The following is a 21,595-nucleotide window of genomic DNA, read 5'->3' on the forward strand; positions in this document are numbered from 1 at the left end:
TGACACACTCAGATGAAGTCACTGGGAAAGAAAATATCATTCACTGAGGGTTGGAGAAAGGTAGGCAAAACCAGGGCTACGCTGCGCTGTTCTATCTCTGATTTCATGGCTTGGTAGCGTCACTGAGAGACACATCCATACCTTATCCCGGGGAATGAGAACTGTGAGTCCAATAACCAGAAGGGAACACACACTACAGTGCACCAGAGGGGGGATTTCTGTCTACAGGGAGAAGCAAGGCCTCCTGTGAAGGCCAGGCAGGGGTGCTGCAGAGTCACAGAATAGGTGTGGCCCCCAATTTAGCTTCTTAGTCACTGTCATCCTCAGCCCATTTTCCCCTTCTAGCAAGTTCAGCCCTTTGGATCATGAGATCTGAGAGAGGGTGAGTCCCGGAGGTCATAGAACACTGTCCAGCCCTGGCATTTTCTAAAAGGAGGGAACTGAGGCTGCAAATGTTAAGTGCCCAAATGCACTACATTTAGGCAAGAGTTCAAATGTGCCAACCTACCAGGAACTGCTGTATTTTGGAGACATTTATGATGACTCCTCATTTATGTGAGCTGCAAGAGGTCACACACAGGACACATGCTTTGGAAACAGATATGCTCACACTTTCCTGTCCTCAGTCTTGTAGATTCATCTCAAAAAGCTAACCCAAGACTTGAGAGCTGAGCTGTGTTGTGTGGTGTGGGAACTTTGTTTTAAAAATAAAGTTCTTTTCAAGTTGTGCTCAGCTGTGCACAATGGACAGGTTTCCTCCACACTTCATGGCTCAGGACAGCTGTTGTGGGCAGAAGGACATGACCAGACCCTCCTGGGCCTTAGCAAGGGCCAGTTCTGAAACTTCTGCATTGTGACAACAGCTCCTTCCTCCTAACCTTGTGAGGTCGCCAGCACCCCGAAGCATAAGCTACACTTCCTGGTCACATGGTCCATGAAGGCCAGTTGGCTGCTATCAAACTAAGAACCAACCATATAGAAAAGGCAAAACATTTTTATATTGGGGAGAACTGAGTCTATTTTGTAATGTGGAATGTGGAACTACTTATATTTAGTTTATCACAACACATAAGCATTAGCAACAAACAAATATGATAGTTTGCAAGTACAGGGAACTATATAAATTCTTAACATTAAGCACTAAGAATTTATGCATATACACATGAAAGGATGATGGGAGCATAATGTCCACAGGCCATTCCAAATGTAGCTCTCCTTGATTTAGAGTCCTTCACATCTTTGACCTCAGAGGCGTGGAACAGTAAGTGGGATCTGAGCTCTGCTTTTCAGGTTTATGTCCAATCTCCACCACTCCATTTGCCTTTTGCCTTAATTGACCGTTTCTCATTAAAACTAAGGCAGAGAATCACAGATTTCCCAGGAGCACAGCTGTAATCACCTCATTAGAAACCTGGGAAATGCCAATTAAGACCACAGCGGAAAGTGGAACCGTGGCATACCATTCCAAATGGCAAACATTAAAAGACTGATCATATTAAGTGTTGCTGAGAATGGGGGTCACAAGCTCCTTTGTATACTTCCAGTGGGAGTGCGAATCTAACCACTTTGGAAAACAATTTGGAATTTTCTACTGAATTCTAAACTATTCATTCTTTGTGAGTCAGCAATCCACTCTCACGTATACAAAATTTGTGTACCCTGTACCCTGAAAGTATGCTGGGATGTTTATAGCAGTTTTATCTGTGATCACCAAATACTGTGAACCTGAATGTTCATTGACTTCAGAGTAAGTGAATAAATTGTGAGATAGTCATACAACGGAATATCATAACAAAAAATAGAATAAAAAAGTGAACAAAGAGTAGTGATACAAAGCACAGATGACTTTCACGAGCATAAAACCTACTCAGGATTCCACATGCACAAAGTTCCCAAACAGGCAAAAGCAAGTGGTTTTGCTCAGATGTGTACAGGTCTTAAGATGGTAATATATTTAAAAAAATTAGAACAGGAAGAAAGTTAGGGCATCCTGGATACAAGAGCTCAGGAAGTGGTGTCGTCCAGTGGTGGGGTGTGAGTAGGGACCTTCTGAGATGTTGATGTTTTCTTCTTTGACTCTAGTGGTGTTGGCTATATAACTATTCAAAAGGAACACAGGTAAAGTGACACACTCTTTTTTGTGTTTTATATTTCATAATAAAAAGGTATAAAAATTGAGCTGGTGCAAGGTGGAAATAGAGTGTTTTTTGCTTTTGGGCAAGTGACTGCTGCAAAGACACACACAGGTCCCGGAGGAGAGCCCCCCTCCTGGAGCTCCAGCCAGACAGCCTGTCCCGGCTCCCAGGACAATAGCAGTGACAACTACTTTGTGCACATACTCCAAGGATGGCAGACACAGGGACTGGTTGCGGACATGCAGCCTGAACAACCCCTCAGGCAGCTGGCAGGAAACGAGGGCACAGAAGGGAAACCCACAGGCCCAACAGTTGTAGGTGGCAAAGACCAGAGGCTTGGTGACATTAACGGCCAGCAACTGTGAGGTGTTTTCTGGCTGCAGTGGCTGCAGTCAGATCCTGGGCTGGGCTACTTTTAATCTAAAATACAGGAAATACTGATTTGGAAGATGAAGCAGTTCCCCTTTTTGGCTCCGTTTCTCAGGAAAGTACACCTCTGCTCCACACACTCACTGACTTTGTCACATAGGCGCCCAAAGAGGGGAAGGGTGAAATCTAGTCTTTTCAATTCCGCTTAGGGCTGCTGCCTTCCATACTCAGTGTCAGTGGCCTCAGACATGTCTACATAAGTCCTAGAATACTTTTTCCCAATGAGTCTCTTGAAAGAGCCAAGCTCACAACAGATCTGTGTTTTGCTATTATAGAGCATGGGATTTCAGTGCTTTGAACTGGAGCAAGGCTGCCAAATTGCCTTCACTAGCCTTGAGACGTCTGGATGTCATGTGGCACGCATATGCTTCCTGGTGATCAGACAGGGAAGCCGCCCTCCTTCAAGGTGGATAGCCTTAGGCTCTGTGATGAGCAGGTGAGGTGGGGAGAGTGGTGGTTCTGCAAGGAGGGGCTGAGCCACATACCCGCCTGAATTGGACAGAATGGGTGGTGGCAATGCCCAGACACGGGTGGGGAAGTGAGGACTTCGAAGGTGGTGGGAACTTCAAGGCAGCCTCCACCCACCAACGTCATGGGACATTGAACTTTGCCCGCTGCAGACAGAACAGAACAGCTGGGGAGCAGGGGAGAGTTTGTGGGAGTGACATGCTGGACAGTGTGCATGCTGATGCAAGGATGAGAGGCCCCTAACTCAGGAGAGGCACCAGCCCTAATGATTCACTAAAGACAAAAGAAAATGCAACTTCTGGGTGCTACTGTTTTCACCATAGCAAAATTTAGGCACACATGCATTCCATATACATAGTGAAAGCAGATCAGTACAGAACACAGATCCAAATCTGGGGCCATGCCAAGCTTCTTTCCCACACCTGCCTTTTTAAACACTGTACCACAAATTCCCCTTTCCATCTCCCTGGATATTACTAGTTCAAGAGGTGGAACTAGGTCACTCTTCTTCTCTGTCAGCTTCATGGGGACCTTGATCAAACCAATGAACTGATATTGACATCAGTCCACAAACCCCTTTGAACTTTTTACTTCAGACAGGTTGGGACTATTTATGTTAATCTGCGGCTACAGAACCACACATGTCAAATAAAATGGTGTACTTTGATCACAGCACATAAAGGTGCTGGTAGAATTTAGCTTTTATTTTCACATCTGAGGCTCAAGTCAGCTATATGCTGTCTCATTCATCAATGAACAAGGACAAAATATTTTCTAAATCCACATTTACTTTTTAAATTTAAGTATATAGCAAAAAGCGAGCTGAAATTTGAGCAGGGATAAGTGCAAATAAGAGCAAAAAAAAAAAAAAAAAGAGAGAGAGAGAGCGAGAGAGAGTTTGGCCTCATACCAGTATCAGCACTGGACAGAGGGACAACATCCTGGGCTGGCAGCATGGTACACACCTGAACATGAAGCTCCCACATTACAGTACACACCTGTGAAGAAGATAATCTCTTCAGCCCTGGAGAACAGCATTCTCAATGTAGGATGCTCCAGATACCCAATGATAAATATTAATCAAGTACAAGCTCAAAAAGATCACCAAAAACATAAGAAACATGAGTTATGGGAGAGGGATTAGGGAGAGAAGGAGAGCAGGAGATAGAGATTTATATCGCCAAGGACTTTCAGTATTGTAGTCATCAGGCATGGAATATAGATGAACTAAGTATGAAATCATCAAAGAAACAAAAGATGGAATCACAAAAACTAGCAAGCAATAAGATACCATAAAAAATGCTCAGGGATATTTGAAACAACAGCAACAACAACAAATATAACTAGTAGAAAGAGAAAAAAAATCTAATTGGTGGGAAAAAAATTCAGTGAATGAGTTTAACACCAAATTAGACATAGATGAAGCAAAAAATTAATAAACTGGAAAGCAAATTTAAACATATGACCATAATGTAGGGCACAGAGAAAAGGCAGCACAAAATGAGTAAAATGTAGAGGATAAACTGAGATCTAATACATATGTTTAATAGAAGCTTCTGAAGGAATACATGGTAAAAAGAAAAAAAAACAATAGTAATGTTTGAAGAAAAAAGTAGCTACTTTCCAGAACTGATTAAAGAAAAGCATCTGTGTTGTAGGAAGCACCGATACCTGATCACCACTGGCTTTGTTTATAAACATTACTTTGTTCATCCCCAGGACAACTCAAATAAAACACTAGTTTCCCCATTTTATCACTGAGTAAACTGAGGTCAGAGAGATTAATTAAGTTGTCTTCACAGAGCTGTTAAGTGGCTGGTCCTGTTGGACTTCATGGCCTGAGTTTCTCTACTATTGCACTTAAGTTTCTACAAATCGGAGTAGCATTAAGGTATGTGTATCAACCAGTCAAATTTTGGGGTGTGTTACAGGAGCCTCAGAAGTGACAATTTTCTAGTGTACATATGGTTAGAGACTATCCAATGAACTCTGAAAATCTCAAATGATTGCTTTTATTAATCTAGCTTAGGTAGGTACCAGGCATCTCCAACAGGCTCCAATGTGGTCCCCAGACAAGTAGCATAAGCATCACTTGGGAACTTGTTAGAAATGCTAATTCTTTAGCCATAACCCAGACCTAGTGAGTTAAAAGCTCAAGGAGGAGGTAACCCAGAAATCTGTACCTTTAACCAGCCTCCAGGTGGTTCCCACACACACAGAAAGTTGAGGACCACTGCTTATATCATCTCCTCTGGATCCATCTTGTGAAACACAACTGAAGGTACAGCTTTTTCATTCTTGATCCTTTGTTCTAATTTACATTTGCTCCTTGCTCACAGAGAATACAAATGTACATTCTTATAAGCTATTGCAATGTCTCTGTAAAATGTGCCATGTTGCAAATACCTTTTTAATGGTTACTTCACACTGAGTTGCACTTGCACTGACAAACACCCCTAATACCTATTTCCAATGTGACACATCCACCTGCAATCCAATTCACCTGTTGGGGCAGGGGCGGAGGGAGGGTAGAACATTGGTGGAGGGTATTGTTCTAATAGTCAAGAGTGACAGGTATGCCCTCTGGCATCTCTGAGCCAGGTCCATCCTGGACAAGGACTACATAGCTCTGATTTGCACTCTTCTGATTCTGGGTGGACAGAACCCTTTTCCTTAGAGAGGCTTGTTGAAGAATCTTCTAGTCCCTAGCTGTGTTCAGAGTAATGTAGATTCTCGCTAGACACTCTACATATCTTGCTCACTGCTTCAATGACAGGGCCAAAAGTAAGAGACATAAATGGATGAGTGAGTGGTGTGTATGTATGTCTGTGTGTAAAGGACAGAGAGAATGAAAAAGGATATGGTAAGGAAGGGGAAGGAAGAAGAAAGAAAATCATGAGAGCTAATACAGAAGGCATGGCTCAAAGATTAAAATGTCAATTTCTCCCTGAAATGACAGGGGGGAAAGGTCAGGAGACACCTGAATTTCATGTAAGCACAGGCCATGCAGACAAATCAGTTGTGGGGCTGGACTACTGAGTGCCTCTGCAGGGGAAGCTGCACTTGCACTTGGTCCCTGCTCCAGAGGCTTCTGCACACAAAGACCAGAGGCTTCCGGGGATGATCTTAACTAACATATGAAGAGCTGTCACAGGGAAGGAGCATGTCTAGGAGTCCTACACATTGTGTGCAGTAGCCACAGGCTAGCACTGGGGGTGAGCCAGTAAAGCCCATAGGCCACAGCTCCTAGCACCTTGCACACTCCCCAATATATGTCTCTCTCAGATCACTGACCTCAAACTCTCCTGGACTTCCTCTCTGCCTCAGTTTTTCACCATCCCTGCCCTGCCCACATGATCAGCTATTATATGGGCAACATTCTCTCTTAACTTCTGCAAACTTCTGTGCCTGATCTAAGATTTGCCTCTCAACCACCTCTCCCTGGCAGGGCCCGCAGGGTCGCTGCCCTGACCCCCGAAGAGGTCAGGGTCTTTCTCAGGACCCTTTCTTAGCATCTCCCAGACATGACTGGCCCACTGGTTTGGCCCAGGAGGCTCTGAATGGTAGCCCACACTCTCCATCCTTGTGTTCTGCCACCACCCAGGAAACCCCACTCTCCTGTGAAATCCCCTTCACCTCTTGTCCCCAAGGCAACACTGGCCTGGCACTCAGCAAGCATTTCCAAAATAATATATACAGTCAGCAACTTGAACTCATTCCTGGCTTTGTAAGATTTCTAAGAACTTTAGCCCAAAACAATAAAATATTTACCTGGGTACTAAACACAAAGTGACAATTCCATTTTTTTTCTTTTACAGGATATCCAATTAATTTTTGGGGCATTTCTACTGCAAAATACTTTAAATAATGAAGCAAAGGAGAGAGGAGGGAAGATGGCGGAGGAGTGAATGGGAGTCACGCTGACTTCCTCTAAAGACCAAACTGGAATTGTGACTAAATAGTGGAGAAATCACTTGGAAAACAATGGAACGATAAGGGAGAGGAGCCTTGGAGCCATGGACAGCCAGTAGATTCAACTCTCACACATCCCAACGGGTGAGAAGTGCGGTGGAGGCTCGAGAGGGTGGGCAGGGCGCCCACGGGCACCAGCACCAGAGGAACATTGAAACCACCGGTTGGATCCCCCTGAGAAGAACAGGGACTGAATTATAAACAGGGACCCCTAGACTACAGCAGCTGAAACCAGGAAAACACACAGACAAAATGCAACCCCGAAAAGCTTAGGGGCGCTCTCTGCCAGAGACAGGCAGCTGGGGATGCAGAAAGACATATAAAGGGCCAACGCAAAAATCTGCAGTGGCAGCCGCCTTCCTTGATCTCTGGGTAGAGGCATCAGCAGAGTGGGCTCTTGCCTGGGAAAAGATTGGTGAGGAAAACTTTGTGAAGAGAACTGAGATGGTGGCCAGCAGAGCCCCGGTGATAACTCACCTGCCACTCTGCAGCTACCACCTTGCCTAGGCAAAAGGGAATCAATTAAACTGCCTTTAGTGCGCTCCACACACAGCTTGTGCGTGTGTGAGCTGGGGGGGCTAAGTGCAGACAAGCTGGAAGAAATAGAGGATCCCTGGCCAAAGGGGTCACACAGCTGCATAGAGAGCCTTGGGGAGAGACATGAGGAATGGCCGGCGAGGGTTGGCCAGCACGTGTGAGGACCCGCGACCGCACAGGCTGGCGAGGGCTCCCGCAGGTTGGCGCCCATGGGGTCTGCGAGGGAGTGCATAGGTCGGCGAGGGCAGGCGTAAACCGGACCCCGCACGGACCCCGAGTGCAGAGAGGTCTGCAGAAATAGTGGATCCTGGGCCAAAGGGGTCACAGAGCTGCCCAAAGCAGAAGTCAGACATAGACAACAGGCTCCTGGAAAACTCAAACAAACAACCCATGATCATATAGGGTCAACAAGTGACATCAGAGGCAGGCCCAGAAAGAAAAGAAAAAAAATAAAATTAAATAAATAAATAAATAAACCCATCTACTACCATAGAAGTTTAATCCACAAAGTCAGGAAATCTAGACGGATCGATTGAAGCAGAAGCAAAAATAAATAAATAAATAAACAAACTTAATACTCTCACAAAAATAGGAAGAAAAAGAAGTTCCCCCCAGATGAGTGGAAAAGGGGACTCCCCACAGAGAGAGCTAAATGAAATAAAGGCAAGGGAACTATCAGATATTGAATTCAAAACAATGGCTCTAAGGAAGCTCAATGAGCTCAGCCAGATCAAAGGGAACTACGAGTAACTGCAGAGAAACTATCAGGATCTTACAGCAAACTATATCAACCTGGAAAAGGACATAGAAAATATCAAGAAGATGCAAGAGGACCGCAAGAAATACCATTTCTGAATTGAAGAACACAGTAGAAGGAATCGAAAGCAGGCTCGATGAACCCGAGGATCGAATCAGTGAGATGGACGATAAGGTAGAAAAAAGCTCCCAGAAAGAACAAGAAATGGAAAAAAGACTCAAAAAGAATGAAGAGGAATTTAGGGAAATGCAGGACAACCTGAAACGCAATAATATCCGAATAGGGATACGAGAAGGAGAAGAAGAGGAGCAAGGAATAGAGAACCTCCTTGAAAAAGTAATGATGGAAAATTTCCCCAATTTGAGGAAAGGGACTCATGGATCCAGGAGGCACAGAGGACCTCACTCAAGAGGGACTCAAGAAGGTCCACTCCAAGACACATCATCATTAAAATGGCAACTATCAAAGACAAAGAGAGAATCCTCAAGGCAGCAAGGGAGACGGAGAAAGTAACATACAAGGGGGCCCCTATATGCCTAGGAGCTGACTTCTCAACAGAAACACTACAAGCCAGAAGGGAATGGCAACAAATATTCCAAGTCATGAAAAGCAAGGGCCTACAACCAAGGCTGTTCTAACCAGCAAGGCTCTCAATTAAAATAGAAGGGGAAATAAGGAGTTTCCCAGGCAAAAGAAGGCTAAAAGAATACATCTCTACCAAACCAGCACTCCAAGACATGCTCAAGGGACTGCTTTAAGAAGATGAAGGAAAAGAGTGAGAAAGAGAAAAACAGGTACAAAGAGAAAAAATGAATAGGTTTCTATCAGTAATACCTCTCTCAAAGTAAATGTACTAAATGCCCCAATCAAAAGACACAGGGTAGCTGAATGGATAAGAAAACACATATGCTGCCTATGAGACCCACCTCAGAGCAAAAGACAAAGAATGAAAGTAAAGGGATGGAAAAAAGTATTCCAAGCAAGTGGGCAAGAGAAGAAGGCAGGGGTTGCCATACTTGTATCAGACAAAGTAGATGTCAAAACAAAGGTCATAAAAAGAGACCCAGAGGGGCACTTTATAATACTTAAAGGAAGAATCTATCAAGAAGACATCAACATTGTAAACTTATATGCTCCCAATATAAGAGCACCCAAGTACATAAGAAAAATCTTGGACGACTTCAAAAAAGATATAGACAGCAACACACTGATAGTAGGGGACTTCAACACCCCACTGTCAAAAATGGACAGATCTTCCAAACTAAACGTCAGTAAGGATACTGTGGAGCTGAATGATGCACTGAATCAAATTGACTTAACTGACATATATAGAACCTTACATCCCAAAGAAGAAAAATATACATTCTTTTCAAATGCTAATGGCAGTTTCTCAAAGATAGACCACATGATAGGACACAAAGCAAGACTCAGAAAATTCAGAAAAATGGACATAATACCAAACTTTTTTTTGTACCACAAGGGTATGAAACTGGAAATCACCCTCAAAGAGAAACTTCAAAAACTTGCAAACTCATGGAGACTGAACAGTAGACTATTAAACAATGAATGGGTCAATAATGAGATAAGAGAAGAAATCAAAAAATTTCTGGAAACAAATGAAAATGAACATACGACAGTCCAAAACCTATGGGACTCAGCAAAGGCAGTCCTGAGAGGGAAATTCATAGCAGTACAGGCCTACCTAAAAAAGATAGAAACATTTCAAATAAGAGACCTAACACTACAACTTCAAGAACTGGAGAAACAACAACAAATAAATCCCAGAGAAAGTAGAAGGAAGGACATAGTCAAGATTAGAGCAGAACTGAATGACATAGAGACGAAAAGAACAACTCAAAGGATCAATCAATCCAGCAGATTGTTCTTTGAAAAGATAAATAAAACTGGCAAGTCCTTCAGCAGACTCACTAAGAAAAACAAGAGAGAGGACCCAAATAAATAATATCAGAAATGAAAGAGGAGAAATAACAACTGATACCACAGAAATACAAATGATCGTCAGAAACTACTATGAACAATTATATGCCAAGAAATTTGAAAACCTTGATGAAATGGACAAATTCCTAGAAAAGTATAATAGTCCAACACTGAAGGAGGAAGAAACAGAAAGTTTGAACAGACCGATAACAGCTTGGGAAATTGAAGCAGTAATCAAGAAAACTCCAGGCACACAAAAGCCCTGGGCTGGATGGTTTTATAGGAGAATTTTACAAAACATTTAAGGAAGAGCTAACCCCTGTCCTTCTCAGCCTATTCTAAAAAATCCAAAAGGAGGGAAGACTCCCAGACTCTTTTTATGAGGCCAGCATCATCCTAATCCCAAAACCAGATAAAGACCCTACAAAGAAGGAAAACTACAGGCCAATTTCGCTGATGAACATAGATGCTAAAATCCTCAACAAAATATTGGCAAACCGCATCCAGCAACATATTAAAAAGATCATCCACCACGATCAAGTGGGATTCATCCCAGGGATGCACGGATGGTTCAATATACGCAAGTCAATAAACATGATACATCACATAAATAAAAGAAAAGACAAAAACCACATGATCACCTTGATAGATGCAGAAAAAGCATTCGATAAGGTACAGCACCCATTTATGATCAACTCAGCAAAATGGGAATAAATGGGGCATTCCTCAACGTAATAAAGGCCATACATGAAAAACCTACAGCCAACATCATACTCAATGGGCAAACACTAAAATCTATCCCACTAAGATCAGGAACACGACAAGGATGTCCGCTTTCACCACTTCTTTTGAACATTGTATTGGAAGTCCTAGCCACAGTGGTCAGACAAGAAAAAGAAATAAAAGTATCCAAATAGGAAGGGAGGAAATAAAACTATCATTGTTTGCAGATGACATGATAGTGTACATAGAAAACCCTGTAGACTCTACCCAAAAACTCCTCAACATAATAAGTGAATTTGGCAAAACAGCAGGATACAAAGTCAATATTCAGAAATCAAAGGCATTCTTTTACACCAGCAATTAAATAAAAGAAGAAGAAATCAGAAAAAAATACCATTCGATATAGCAACAGGAAAAATAAAGTACCTAGGAATAAATTTAACCAAGGAGGTAAAAGACCTGTACACAGAAAACTATACAACATTGAAGAAAGAAACTAAGGAAAACACAAATAAATGGAAGCATATACCGTGCTCATGGATTGGAAGAATTAATATCATCAAAATGTTCATACTACCCAAAGCAATTTATAGATTCAGCGCAATCCCTATTAAGATACCAATGATGTATTTCATAGAAATAGAATAGATATTTCAAAAATTTATATGGAACCATAAACAACCCCGAATAGCCGCAGTAATTTTGAGAAAGAAACACAGAGTAGGAGGGATCACAATACCGGACATCAAACTATATTACAAAGCCATTATGATCAAAACAATCTGGTACTGGCACAAGAACAGACCCATAGACCAGTGGAACAGAATAGAAAGCCCAGATATAAGCCCAGGTCTACATGGGCAACAAATATTTGACAAAGTGGGCAGAAGCATAAAGTGGAGTAATAATGTCCTCTTCAACAAATGCTGTTGGGAGAGCAGGACGGCTACATGCAAAAAATTGAAATTTGACCATCAGCTGACACCACACACAAAAATAAACTCAAGATGGATAAAAGACTTAAATATAAGTCACAACACCATAAAAGTCCTAGAGCAGAACATTGGCAGGAAACTCTCAGATATCCCACGCAGAAATTTGTTCACCAATATGTCTCCTAAAGCAAGGGACATAAAAGAAAAAATAAACAAGTGGGACCTCATCAAAATAAGAAGCTTCTGCATGGCTAAAGAAAACATCAGCAAAATGAAAAGGGAACCAACCGTATGGTAAAAGATATTTGCTGATGATACATCACATAGAGGTTTGATCTCCAAGATATATAAAGAACTCACTCGACTCCACTCCAGGAAGACAAATGATCCAATCAAAAAATGGGCAAAGGACCTGGGCATACGGTTTTCCAAGGAGGAGATACAGAGGGCCCAGAGACATTTGAAAGGATGCTCGGCATCACTAGCCATCAGAGAAATGCAGATCAAAACCACCATGAGGTACCACCTCACACCAGTCAGAATGGCCATCATAAACAGATCAACAAACAACAGGTGCTGGCGAGGCTGTGGAGAAAAGGGAACACTAGTGTACTGTTGGTGGGAATGCAGACTGGTGTAGCCATTGTGGAAAGCAGTGTGGAATTTCCTCAAAAAGCTGAAAATGGAACTGCCTTTTGATCCAGTGATTCCCCTGCTCGGACTATACCCTAAGAATCCCCAAATGCCAATTCAAAAGAACTTATGCACCCCAATGTTCATAGCAGCACAATTTACAATAGCCAAGTGTTGGAAGCAACCTAAATGCCCATCAGTAGATGACTGGATCAAAAATTATGGTACATTTACACAATGGAATACTACGCAGCAGAACGAAAAAAAGAACTACTAAACTTCCTGACAGCATGGATGGAAGTCGAGAGCATTATGCTAAGTGAAATAAGCCAAAGGGCGAAAGACAAATACCATATGATCTCACCTATAAGAGGAACCTAACCAACAATAGAAAGATGCAAGGAAAATAAGAACAGTAACACTGAAAGGACAAGAAACCAACAGCGACAAGAGGGAAGTAGGGAGAGGGGGCCGGGGAAAATGAAGGGAAGTTGAAAGTCAAGGAACATATAGCAAGGACTCATGGACAAAACCAAAGGGGAAGAGCTGAGGGGAGGGGGAAGGGATAGTGGTGGCGGGAAGGCAGAGACAAATGTATTTGAAAAAAATAAAATAAAATAAAATAAAGAAAGAAAGAAACAAAAAGTATAGCGCAATACACTGACGGGATGAGATATGCACTTGGAGAAGCATTCGGGCACAAGAGCTGGGAACTACCTTGTGAGAATCACATGGGGCGGTATTTCTGCCAGGGAGGGTCAGGGGCCTGTTGACCACAGCTGCTCCCATGGCCTCAGCCAGCCCAGGCATGGCCCAGCAGTATGACCACATGGCTTTGGGGTTTTGTCCTAAGAACGTGTGTGCATTTTTTATAATGAGTTATGAACCTAGAAGAAGGGCTTAATTTTCTTCTTGTGCAAGTAGAAAAAATATTAACACATTATTATTAAAAGAGGAGGCAAACACTATGCAGTCAAAAAAAGGAAATAAAAAGTGCTATTGAGATGTGTAAAGTAAAAAATTATATAATTTTTTCTTAAGTTTGGTGTGTTTGTAGTATTTACCAGCTTTTAAAAATTTATTGATTTTTTTCTTGTTCTAAATACATTTTGTACCTAATTTTGTACTTTTTTAAAAGAGGGTCTTCTAACTGTCTATGCTTTAAACCCTGCCAATCCTGGATCCTTCCCCTGGGGGAAGGAATTCATAATTTTTAGAAAATGTCTTGTTTCCCTTTTGTAACAAATTTGCATTTTAGTCACACCTAAGCTATGACTAATTTCTCAAAATGGCCAATTGTACCATCATACAAGGCCTCTCAGAGCCAAAGGTATACACCCCCAACACAGCATCTGTCTCTGGTATCACTAACGAAGCAGAGCTGTGGCCCCCACCCACAAGACCTAGGCTGGGAATCCCTCTCTGGTGCTCACATGAATGTGCAGAGTGAGTGTGCTTACTCCCAGCCTCTCTACTATCTCTCTACACCCAGCCAGATAGGTCCCATTGAACTTTAATTGGATCTTCCCAAACACATGCCCCAAAATGGACAGACCAGCTTGCCCAAAGCAAGTCCTCCTGTTACCAGTGGGCCCTCCAAATACACTTCTGCCCCAGGGTACCCACACATGCTATTCCCTTGCTGGATGGCTCCCATTGCCTTTAGGTCTGGTCAAATTTCTGCTTCACAGCAAGGCCCTTCGTCACTACCCAGCATACGACAGAACCAGGTGCCCCGACCAGCATGCTCTGTTCCCTTCTCTGTATGCACCAATGTCCTGTGAAGTTCCCACTCAATGGCTCAGTGTCTGGTTCTCCCACCGAGATGCAGCCTCCACAAGGCAGATGCTGGTGTGGCTAACGTCTTCACCCCAAATGCCCAGAATGATATCAGCATTTGGTGCCTCAGACAACTACGGATACCAGTAAATACTGGTTCAAAGAGGGACATGTCAGTTTAAATAGTTGGAAAGTAGGCAGGTAACACATTCTTTAGGAAAATGTTAATGAGGCCTGGGAAGAATCAGTGGGGAAGGAACTGACAGCTGGCAGAGACCCTGGGTGGTCCCAGGGCAGGTGTTACTTGCAGCACCCCTTGTCCAAGTGGGGAGCAAGTGGCCCTCTCTGACTGCAGCTGATCCCCAGTGACCTGAGACTGGGTGTCTGAACCAGCAGACACTCATTGTTTAGATTATGCAATTTGGGATGACAACACACCAAGATGCTATGTACATAGTTCCATGACATGTGTGTTGGAAATTATTCCTAAGAAGATTGTAAAAATCCAAACCTCAGGGTGCTACACCAAGAAAAAACTGTCTCCCAGAGCACAGAGTTTCTGCTGGCAGCCCTTACTGCGTCCACTAAATCATCATTCCATTTACTGCTGGTGCTAACTCAGCTCTCTGTACTTGTTCTTAGGATTATTTTCTTTAAAAAAAGTGTATGTTAAGATCATTTCCTAAATAATAAGTATTATGGAAAAGTCTAAGTAAAATTGTTTAAATAGATACTTTAAGATAACATGTTTCTAGGAAATGTTTACAAAGTCAGCTGGGTATGACTGCCTGTTCATGGGGCTCCTTGGCCCTTTGTTAAGTGTCCAAGATGAGAACGGGGCACTTGTCCACTGAAACGCCCAGGTAGCATCTCTGAAGGGTCACTGAACAGTGACAGAGCTGACTGTGCCCTGCCCATAGTGCCGCTGTGTCGCCTTAGACAGAACACCTTGGGTAATGAGATGGACACCTGCCCAGGACAGGTCCTTCCCTTCTCTTGACCACAGACTCTGTCCTGAGGTGGCCAGTATTTCTAGGACCTCAACACTGAGATCTACCTTGATCACTAAAGGTAACAATGAGCAGGACTTTGGATGCTCACCTCATCCCTGAGATGATAGGACTAAAGTCCATAAACCAGGTTGTGATCAAATGCCTGTACTACCTTTCCCATGAGCTGCTCTCAGTCAACTTTCTTTAATACCTGCTCTGTTGGCACTTAGTTCCAAGAAAAACAAAAGTAAAGTCTAAAATCTTCAGGGAAATGTCAGTGAAAAAACTGTGATATCTTTGGTTTAAATGAATAGCCACAGATATTGTTATGTATTCTGTATTTGCCACTAAAAGCAGACTAAGAGGCTGAATAACATTATCTTTAAATTACGTCCCTCAGTGCCCAAGAAAAGTGTTCATTTTGGGGTCTGACTAGGCAAAACAAACACTGAATTACAAGGGATGGCTTTCAATGGAAACATGTCCTGGCAGGCCAGCATGTGTGGCTACTTCCTGAGTTTGTGGGCCTAGTAATGAAAAGCCTGAGTTACCCCTGATGGCCCGAAAAGGCCTGGAGGTGTGGATTAGAGGAAAAGACACAATACTTACAAAAATTTTCCATTTGTCTTTGATCCTATCAGGACAATTTGCTCAGATTCATCCCGAGAGATTTTTCCGTGGAACCAGGGCATTTTCTCGTGGGCTGTGGTGGCGATCAGCTTCTCCAGCTGAGGCTTCTGGCTGATAATGGCCTGCTCCAGAGCTTGGCCCTGCCACGAAGTGGGAGAGCAGAGCAACACTGCGTTAAATGAAAAACAACAGTGAAATCATTTCCAATCTAAGTCCTGACATGACAAAATTCAGTCAAATGTGTTTGTTCATTCACTCAATAAATAAAGCCAATAAGATCTTATAGATTACTTAAATACCTTCAATGTGTAAGCAACACAATAGATTTTAGAATACTGAGATTTATTGGTCTTCTAAAAGCACCAGCTTTAGAACCACCTGGTATAATCCATGAGGTATAGAGAACATGCCTCTTGCCCTCCTTGGATCAGTCATCTACTAGAACTCATTGTTCTGTATTGAGCTTGATCATCTACTCACAATTGAGAAGCATTAAGATGTGTGCTTTCCTGTCTGCCTCTTAAGGCTGCACTCTGTGCCCATACAAACTGGTGCCTGGAACTGCAGGCTCTGTGATCACAGAAAATGCAGGATCAAACCTTGACACTGTGGGAACGACTGATGTGAAAACAAAAATGAGAGAGCCGCTGACAGCTGAGTGAATTTGCATCCTCATTGTTCTTAATGGGAGAGAACTGTATATTCTGCACAGCAGTAAATGAAGAACCAAAATTTGATTATTTGAAGTTACAGAAAGAACCACAAAAGCTTTGGCTGAGTAGCTTAGTTGGTCACAGTGTTGTCCCAACATGCCAAGGTTGCAGGTTCGGTCCCCAGTCAGAACACATACCAAGAAACAACTAATGAATGCATAAGTGGAAGTAAAGTGAATAAATAAGGGGAAAAACAAACTTATGGTTTCTCTCTTTCAATTCAATAAATTTAAGAAAATTTAGAAAAGAACCACAAGGAATAAAAAATAAAAATATAACCAGTACAAACTAGGAGAAGGGAGGATGGTAATATAGAAGGGCACGTGAGTATGGGAATTTTCTCATGCCTCACAAATGAAACACAAAAACCAAAGCAGTGATAGGCTACATACCATAGAGGCCTGTAAAGCAAAGCAAGCAGAGGTCAAAGTGAAAGGGCATGGGCTAATACCTGTGACAAAGAGAACTGCTGACAGGGGAGCCACACAGCTGACAAGAAAAATGTGCTGTATTGAGTGAAAAAAGCCTGTCTGAAAGGGCTACATGCTGTATGAGTTCATTTATATGGCATCCCGGATAGGCAAAACTACAGGACAGAAATCAGATGAGGAACTTCTGGGGCTAGGGTCAAGGGTGATACAAGGGTGCCTGATGGATAATAGAGCTGTTGCACATCTTGCGTGTGACCAGGGCTACGTTATGCTATGTGTTTGTCAAAATTCATAGCACTGTACACCTACAAAGGATGAATTTTATGATGTATAAATTACAACTCAATGAATCTGATTTACATGACTTTAAAAAGAATAAAAGGGTGGTCTAACACATGTCCATAAATGCTACTGAAAAATACTGGGCACACAGTATTACAATATGTCTGTAAGATTGACTTTAGTATAGAACATATTAAAGGAGTAAAAAGAGTCAGAGAATATAATCCTCAAAAGCCTAGATAGTCATAACTCTGTATGTGTCAGCTAACACAGCAGAATGTGGGGCACACATATCCAGGAAGCTCAAGAGGAATGGTTGAGCACAGAAGTCTGAGCAGGAGACCACAGGAATGTAAGCTGTTGCAGCCTATAGATGTGCAAGGTGTTTCTGGATGGCAAGCTGTCAATACACACAAATTAAACACATACTCCCCTTCTCTGAGGCAAACCCAGCCTGTTCAAGTTTATCCTGCAGGTGCTGCCTGACAGCTCAGAGGGATGGGTGCAGAGAGATGTTATTAATAGCATTATTTGTAAACAATGGAAGTTAAATAAATTATGGTGCATAGAAGGGAATATCAGGCAGACAAAAGAGGTTAATATATGTGTCGACACAGGAAGTTCTGTGAAAGAGGTTACAAAGTTTTAAAAACCAGTGCCCATCGTGCCTAGTATGACCCCCCTACCCTTAGGTGAAAAAAGACCAGGAGATGCCTGCGAAGTCTCTCGAAAAGGGCTCGGCATGAACTGGGTGACAGTGGTTTCCTGTGGTGGAGAAACCCACATCGCTGGCACACAGGGGCTGCCCTCTCAACTCTGACCACAAGAAAGGAAAGGCTGCCTTCTTGGAGCAAAGCATTTTTTGGCCCAAGTTGATGACTAAGTCTGCTTATCTGAGGCAGCAATGTATGTCTCTGCTGTATGGGCTGGGGTATAGAACTGCAGAGCCTGTGCAAAACTGTACATAGTGGCGGGACCAGTGCAGCCCACCTGCAGGTTCCAGGTCTGCTTCACATACTCCCGGATGAGGTTCTCCTTCAGGTCCTCAAAGGGTCCAGTCTTGGGCTGCACCCCAGGTGGCCGGTTGAAGGGTTTCTTGAGGAGGCAGACGAGGCCATCTGACTCCTGGGAGTGGTAATGGCAGAGCTCAGCAGGGCTGGCATGTGCCCTGCCACCCGCGATGGCATAGGTCCCATTCAGCTCTCGCTCAATGGTGTAGTGGTGCGCTTTGCGCCCGTGTGCCACTGACAGAGCGAAGCCGCCCAGGTAATTGCGGCTCTGGCGCAGCAGGTAGAGCCCATCACTCATGCCACCTTGGACCAAGTAGTCCTCAGCCTCCTCCCGAGTGATGTTGCCAAAGAAGAAGGGCAGGTGGTCAGCCATGCCTGCAGCCATGCCTGTCTCCCCTCACGGCCAAGGGCACACAGTGTCTACCTGTCAAAACAGAAGGACATCAGTCAGCACCCACACAGCAGAAACAGTTGTAAAACTGCCAACCTTTGACACTGGAGCCAGGCCCTCCATCAGGAGATGCCCTTTCTTCCTGGAAATTGGCCTACAGCCCTAACTAACCTGCTGTCCACCCTTCTGCACACATAATCATTAGATTTCAAACCCACTCTCTCAGCATGGAACCTGAAAACAGAACATCGGACAAATATGGCCACAGAAACCTTTTGGTTTTTTGGTGGAATAGGAGAATTCTAAGAGACACATTAAAAAGAGAACTCTCACTGCAAAATGAGGCTTAGGAGCTGGTCCTGATGGTCAGCAGGGACATGGCAGGATAAGCTTATGCCCATTGCTCTCTCAAGGTGGAGACAGCAGTAAGGAACAATTGCTGCTGGTCAGAGCTACATGCAGGGAAGATGTCGCTGAACACTCTTCACCTGAACGGCAAATGTTTACTATCTTATACACTTGTAGCTAGACACCAGGGAGTTGAAGTGCTGACCATGTGTATACACCACATAACACACCTCTGGCCAAGAAAAGGGACCTACAAGCCTCTGTCCTGAGGCATGCAGAATGGCATCCTCCCAGAACCCCTGGCCCTGGGCTGCACACTCTCCCCTTCCTGCCTTCCTTCAGGTCACTTCTGGACACCTGCATGTAAAATGCCATATTGAAGAAATAGTGCAAGTTTCACATTTGATGAGGCACCTGTCACAGAAGATACTTTTTCACTAAACAGACACACACACACGCATACACTAAGATACATACACACACAGAAAACACACAGGCACACAAAAACACAGACAGACACTCGGTAATGTGAAATAGTCTTTTCAACATGAATTACTCTACAAGTGGCTGCATGTATAAGCATACCTACCCAATAGAGGCAACAGACTTTTCTCTAGGAATCATTGCCAAGTCAGTGCTCCTGAAAGAGCCCCTAAAAACACCTGAGCTGATTATAATTTCATCATTCAAATAAACAGTTTTCTTTTTTGCTTTTAACATTGACTATCAGTGATTCATTTTTCTTTGTCCACTTTCTTTCTTTTTCCCATCTGTGATAATTAATTTTTTATTGTATTTTTAATTTTTTTAAATCATGTTTATTCTATTACAGCTGTCTCAATTTTCCCCCTTTACCCTCCTCCACCCATCCCACTCATCCCACTCGCCCACAGTCAATTCCCACTCTGTTGTCCATGTCCATGGGTCATTCATACATGTTCTTTGTTTAGTTCCTTCTCCTTCTTTCCACTATTGTCCTCCTTCCCCATCCCCTCTGGTCACTTTCAGTCTGCTGCATATTTCCTTGCCTGTGATTTATTTTGTTCATTAGTTTATTTTGTTGAATAGATTTCATGTATAGGTGAGATCATACGGTATTTGTCTTTCACCGACTGGCCTATTTCACTAAGCATAATATTCTTCAGTTCCATACATGTTGTCACAAAAGGTAGGAGTTCCTTCTTTCTTTTTTTTAAAAAATGTAGATTGATTTTATTTATTTATTTTTTTAATGTCAAGATCCATTATAAAATATTAAAAAATTTAAAACCATTATAAAGTCTCAGTAATGATGACGCCTGCACAGAAATAATCAAGTAGATCAATGAAATAAAATGAGCATTCTAGAAACAAACATATGTATCTTTCAAACAATGTAATATATGATTAAATTGATATTTCAAATCAATGGGGAAAATAAGGCTTATTCAACATATAAGGTGCATGGATTACTATTATTTGAAATAAAACAAATATAGAGCCCTATTTCACACATTATACAACAAATATTCAGGTGAGTTAAAATCAATATGTAAAATCTAAGGAGTTTTAGGAGAAAATACAAAATAATGTATTTCTTACCCTGAAGTAACATATTCAAACCCAGAAGCTATAAAGTAAAATATTGAAAATATAAAAAATGTAAGACTACACAGTAATATACATGTAAAAAAAGTTAAGGGACAAGTAATAAAATAGGAAAGTATTTGCAACACATCTATCAAAAGGTTAATAGTTTTGGGGTTTTTTGGGGGAAAAAATTCTACAAACCATTAATCGGAAAATAGATAAAGAATACGAAAAAGTCATTTAAAGCTTTTTTTTTAAAAATACAAATATACAAGAAAAAAACAAAAACAGGTTTAGTTTCAACAAATAAAGTAACACTTAAAACAACACATCATTGTCACAATCAGATTAATAAGTATTAAAACTATTGGTAATATCAAGTATTGGTGACTGTGAAAGGAACTGGGTATTCATAGATTCTTTTTCTTCATCTTCTTAAAGCAGTCCCTTTAGCATATTTTGCAGTGCTGGTTTGGTGAAGGCATATTCTTTTAGCCTTCTTTTGTCTGAGAAGCTCCTTATTTTGCCTTCCATTTAAATTGAAAGCCTTGCTGGGTAGAGCAGTCCTGGCTGCAGGCCTTTGCTTTTCATGACTTGGAATGTTTCTTGCCATTCCCTTCTGGCTTGCAGTGTTTCTGTAGAGAAGTCAGCTGCTAGCCGTACCAGGGCTCCCTTGAATGTTACTAACTGTTTCTCCCTTGCTTCCTTTAGGATTTTCTGTTTGTCTTTGATATTTGCCATTTTAACGATGATGTGTCTTGCAGTGGGGCTCACTGCGTCCCTCTTGAAGGGGACCCTCTGTGCTTTCTCGACTCATGTGACTTTTTCTCTCCTGCAATTAGGGAAGTTTTCCATCATTACTTTTTCAAACAGGTTCTCTATGCCCTGCTCCTCTTCTTTTCCCTATTATATGGATATTATTA

The 21,595-nt window shown here is 42.4% G+C and overlaps 1 protein-coding gene across 2 annotated transcripts in view; it reads right to left on the reverse strand.

The window, feature by feature from the left end:
- SYK (spleen associated tyrosine kinase) overlaps positions 1–21,595 on the reverse strand; it is an 88,011-nt gene that overhangs the window by 38,095 nt on the left and 28,321 nt on the right. For both annotated transcript variants that reach the window (XM_054588042.1, XM_054588040.1), the window contains exons 2-3: positions 18,345–18,788; positions 15,908–16,068 (exon numbers count right to left, since the gene is read on the reverse strand). In XM_054588042.1, the coding sequence (XP_054444017.1) occupies positions 15,908–16,068; positions 18,345–18,749 (566 nt within the window). In that variant the 5' untranslated portion in view covers positions 18,750–18,788. The remainder of the gene's footprint in view (positions 1–15,907; positions 16,069–18,344; positions 18,789–21,595) is intronic.

This window comes from Pteronotus mesoamericanus, unplaced genomic scaffold, assembly GCF_021234165.1.
Source record: "Pteronotus mesoamericanus isolate MK-2021 breed Mesoamerican mustached bat unplaced genomic scaffold, CSHL_Meso_final scaffold_125, whole genome shotgun sequence".
Classification (NCBI taxonomy): Eukaryota; Metazoa; Chordata; class Mammalia; order Chiroptera; family Mormoopidae; genus Pteronotus; species Pteronotus mesoamericanus.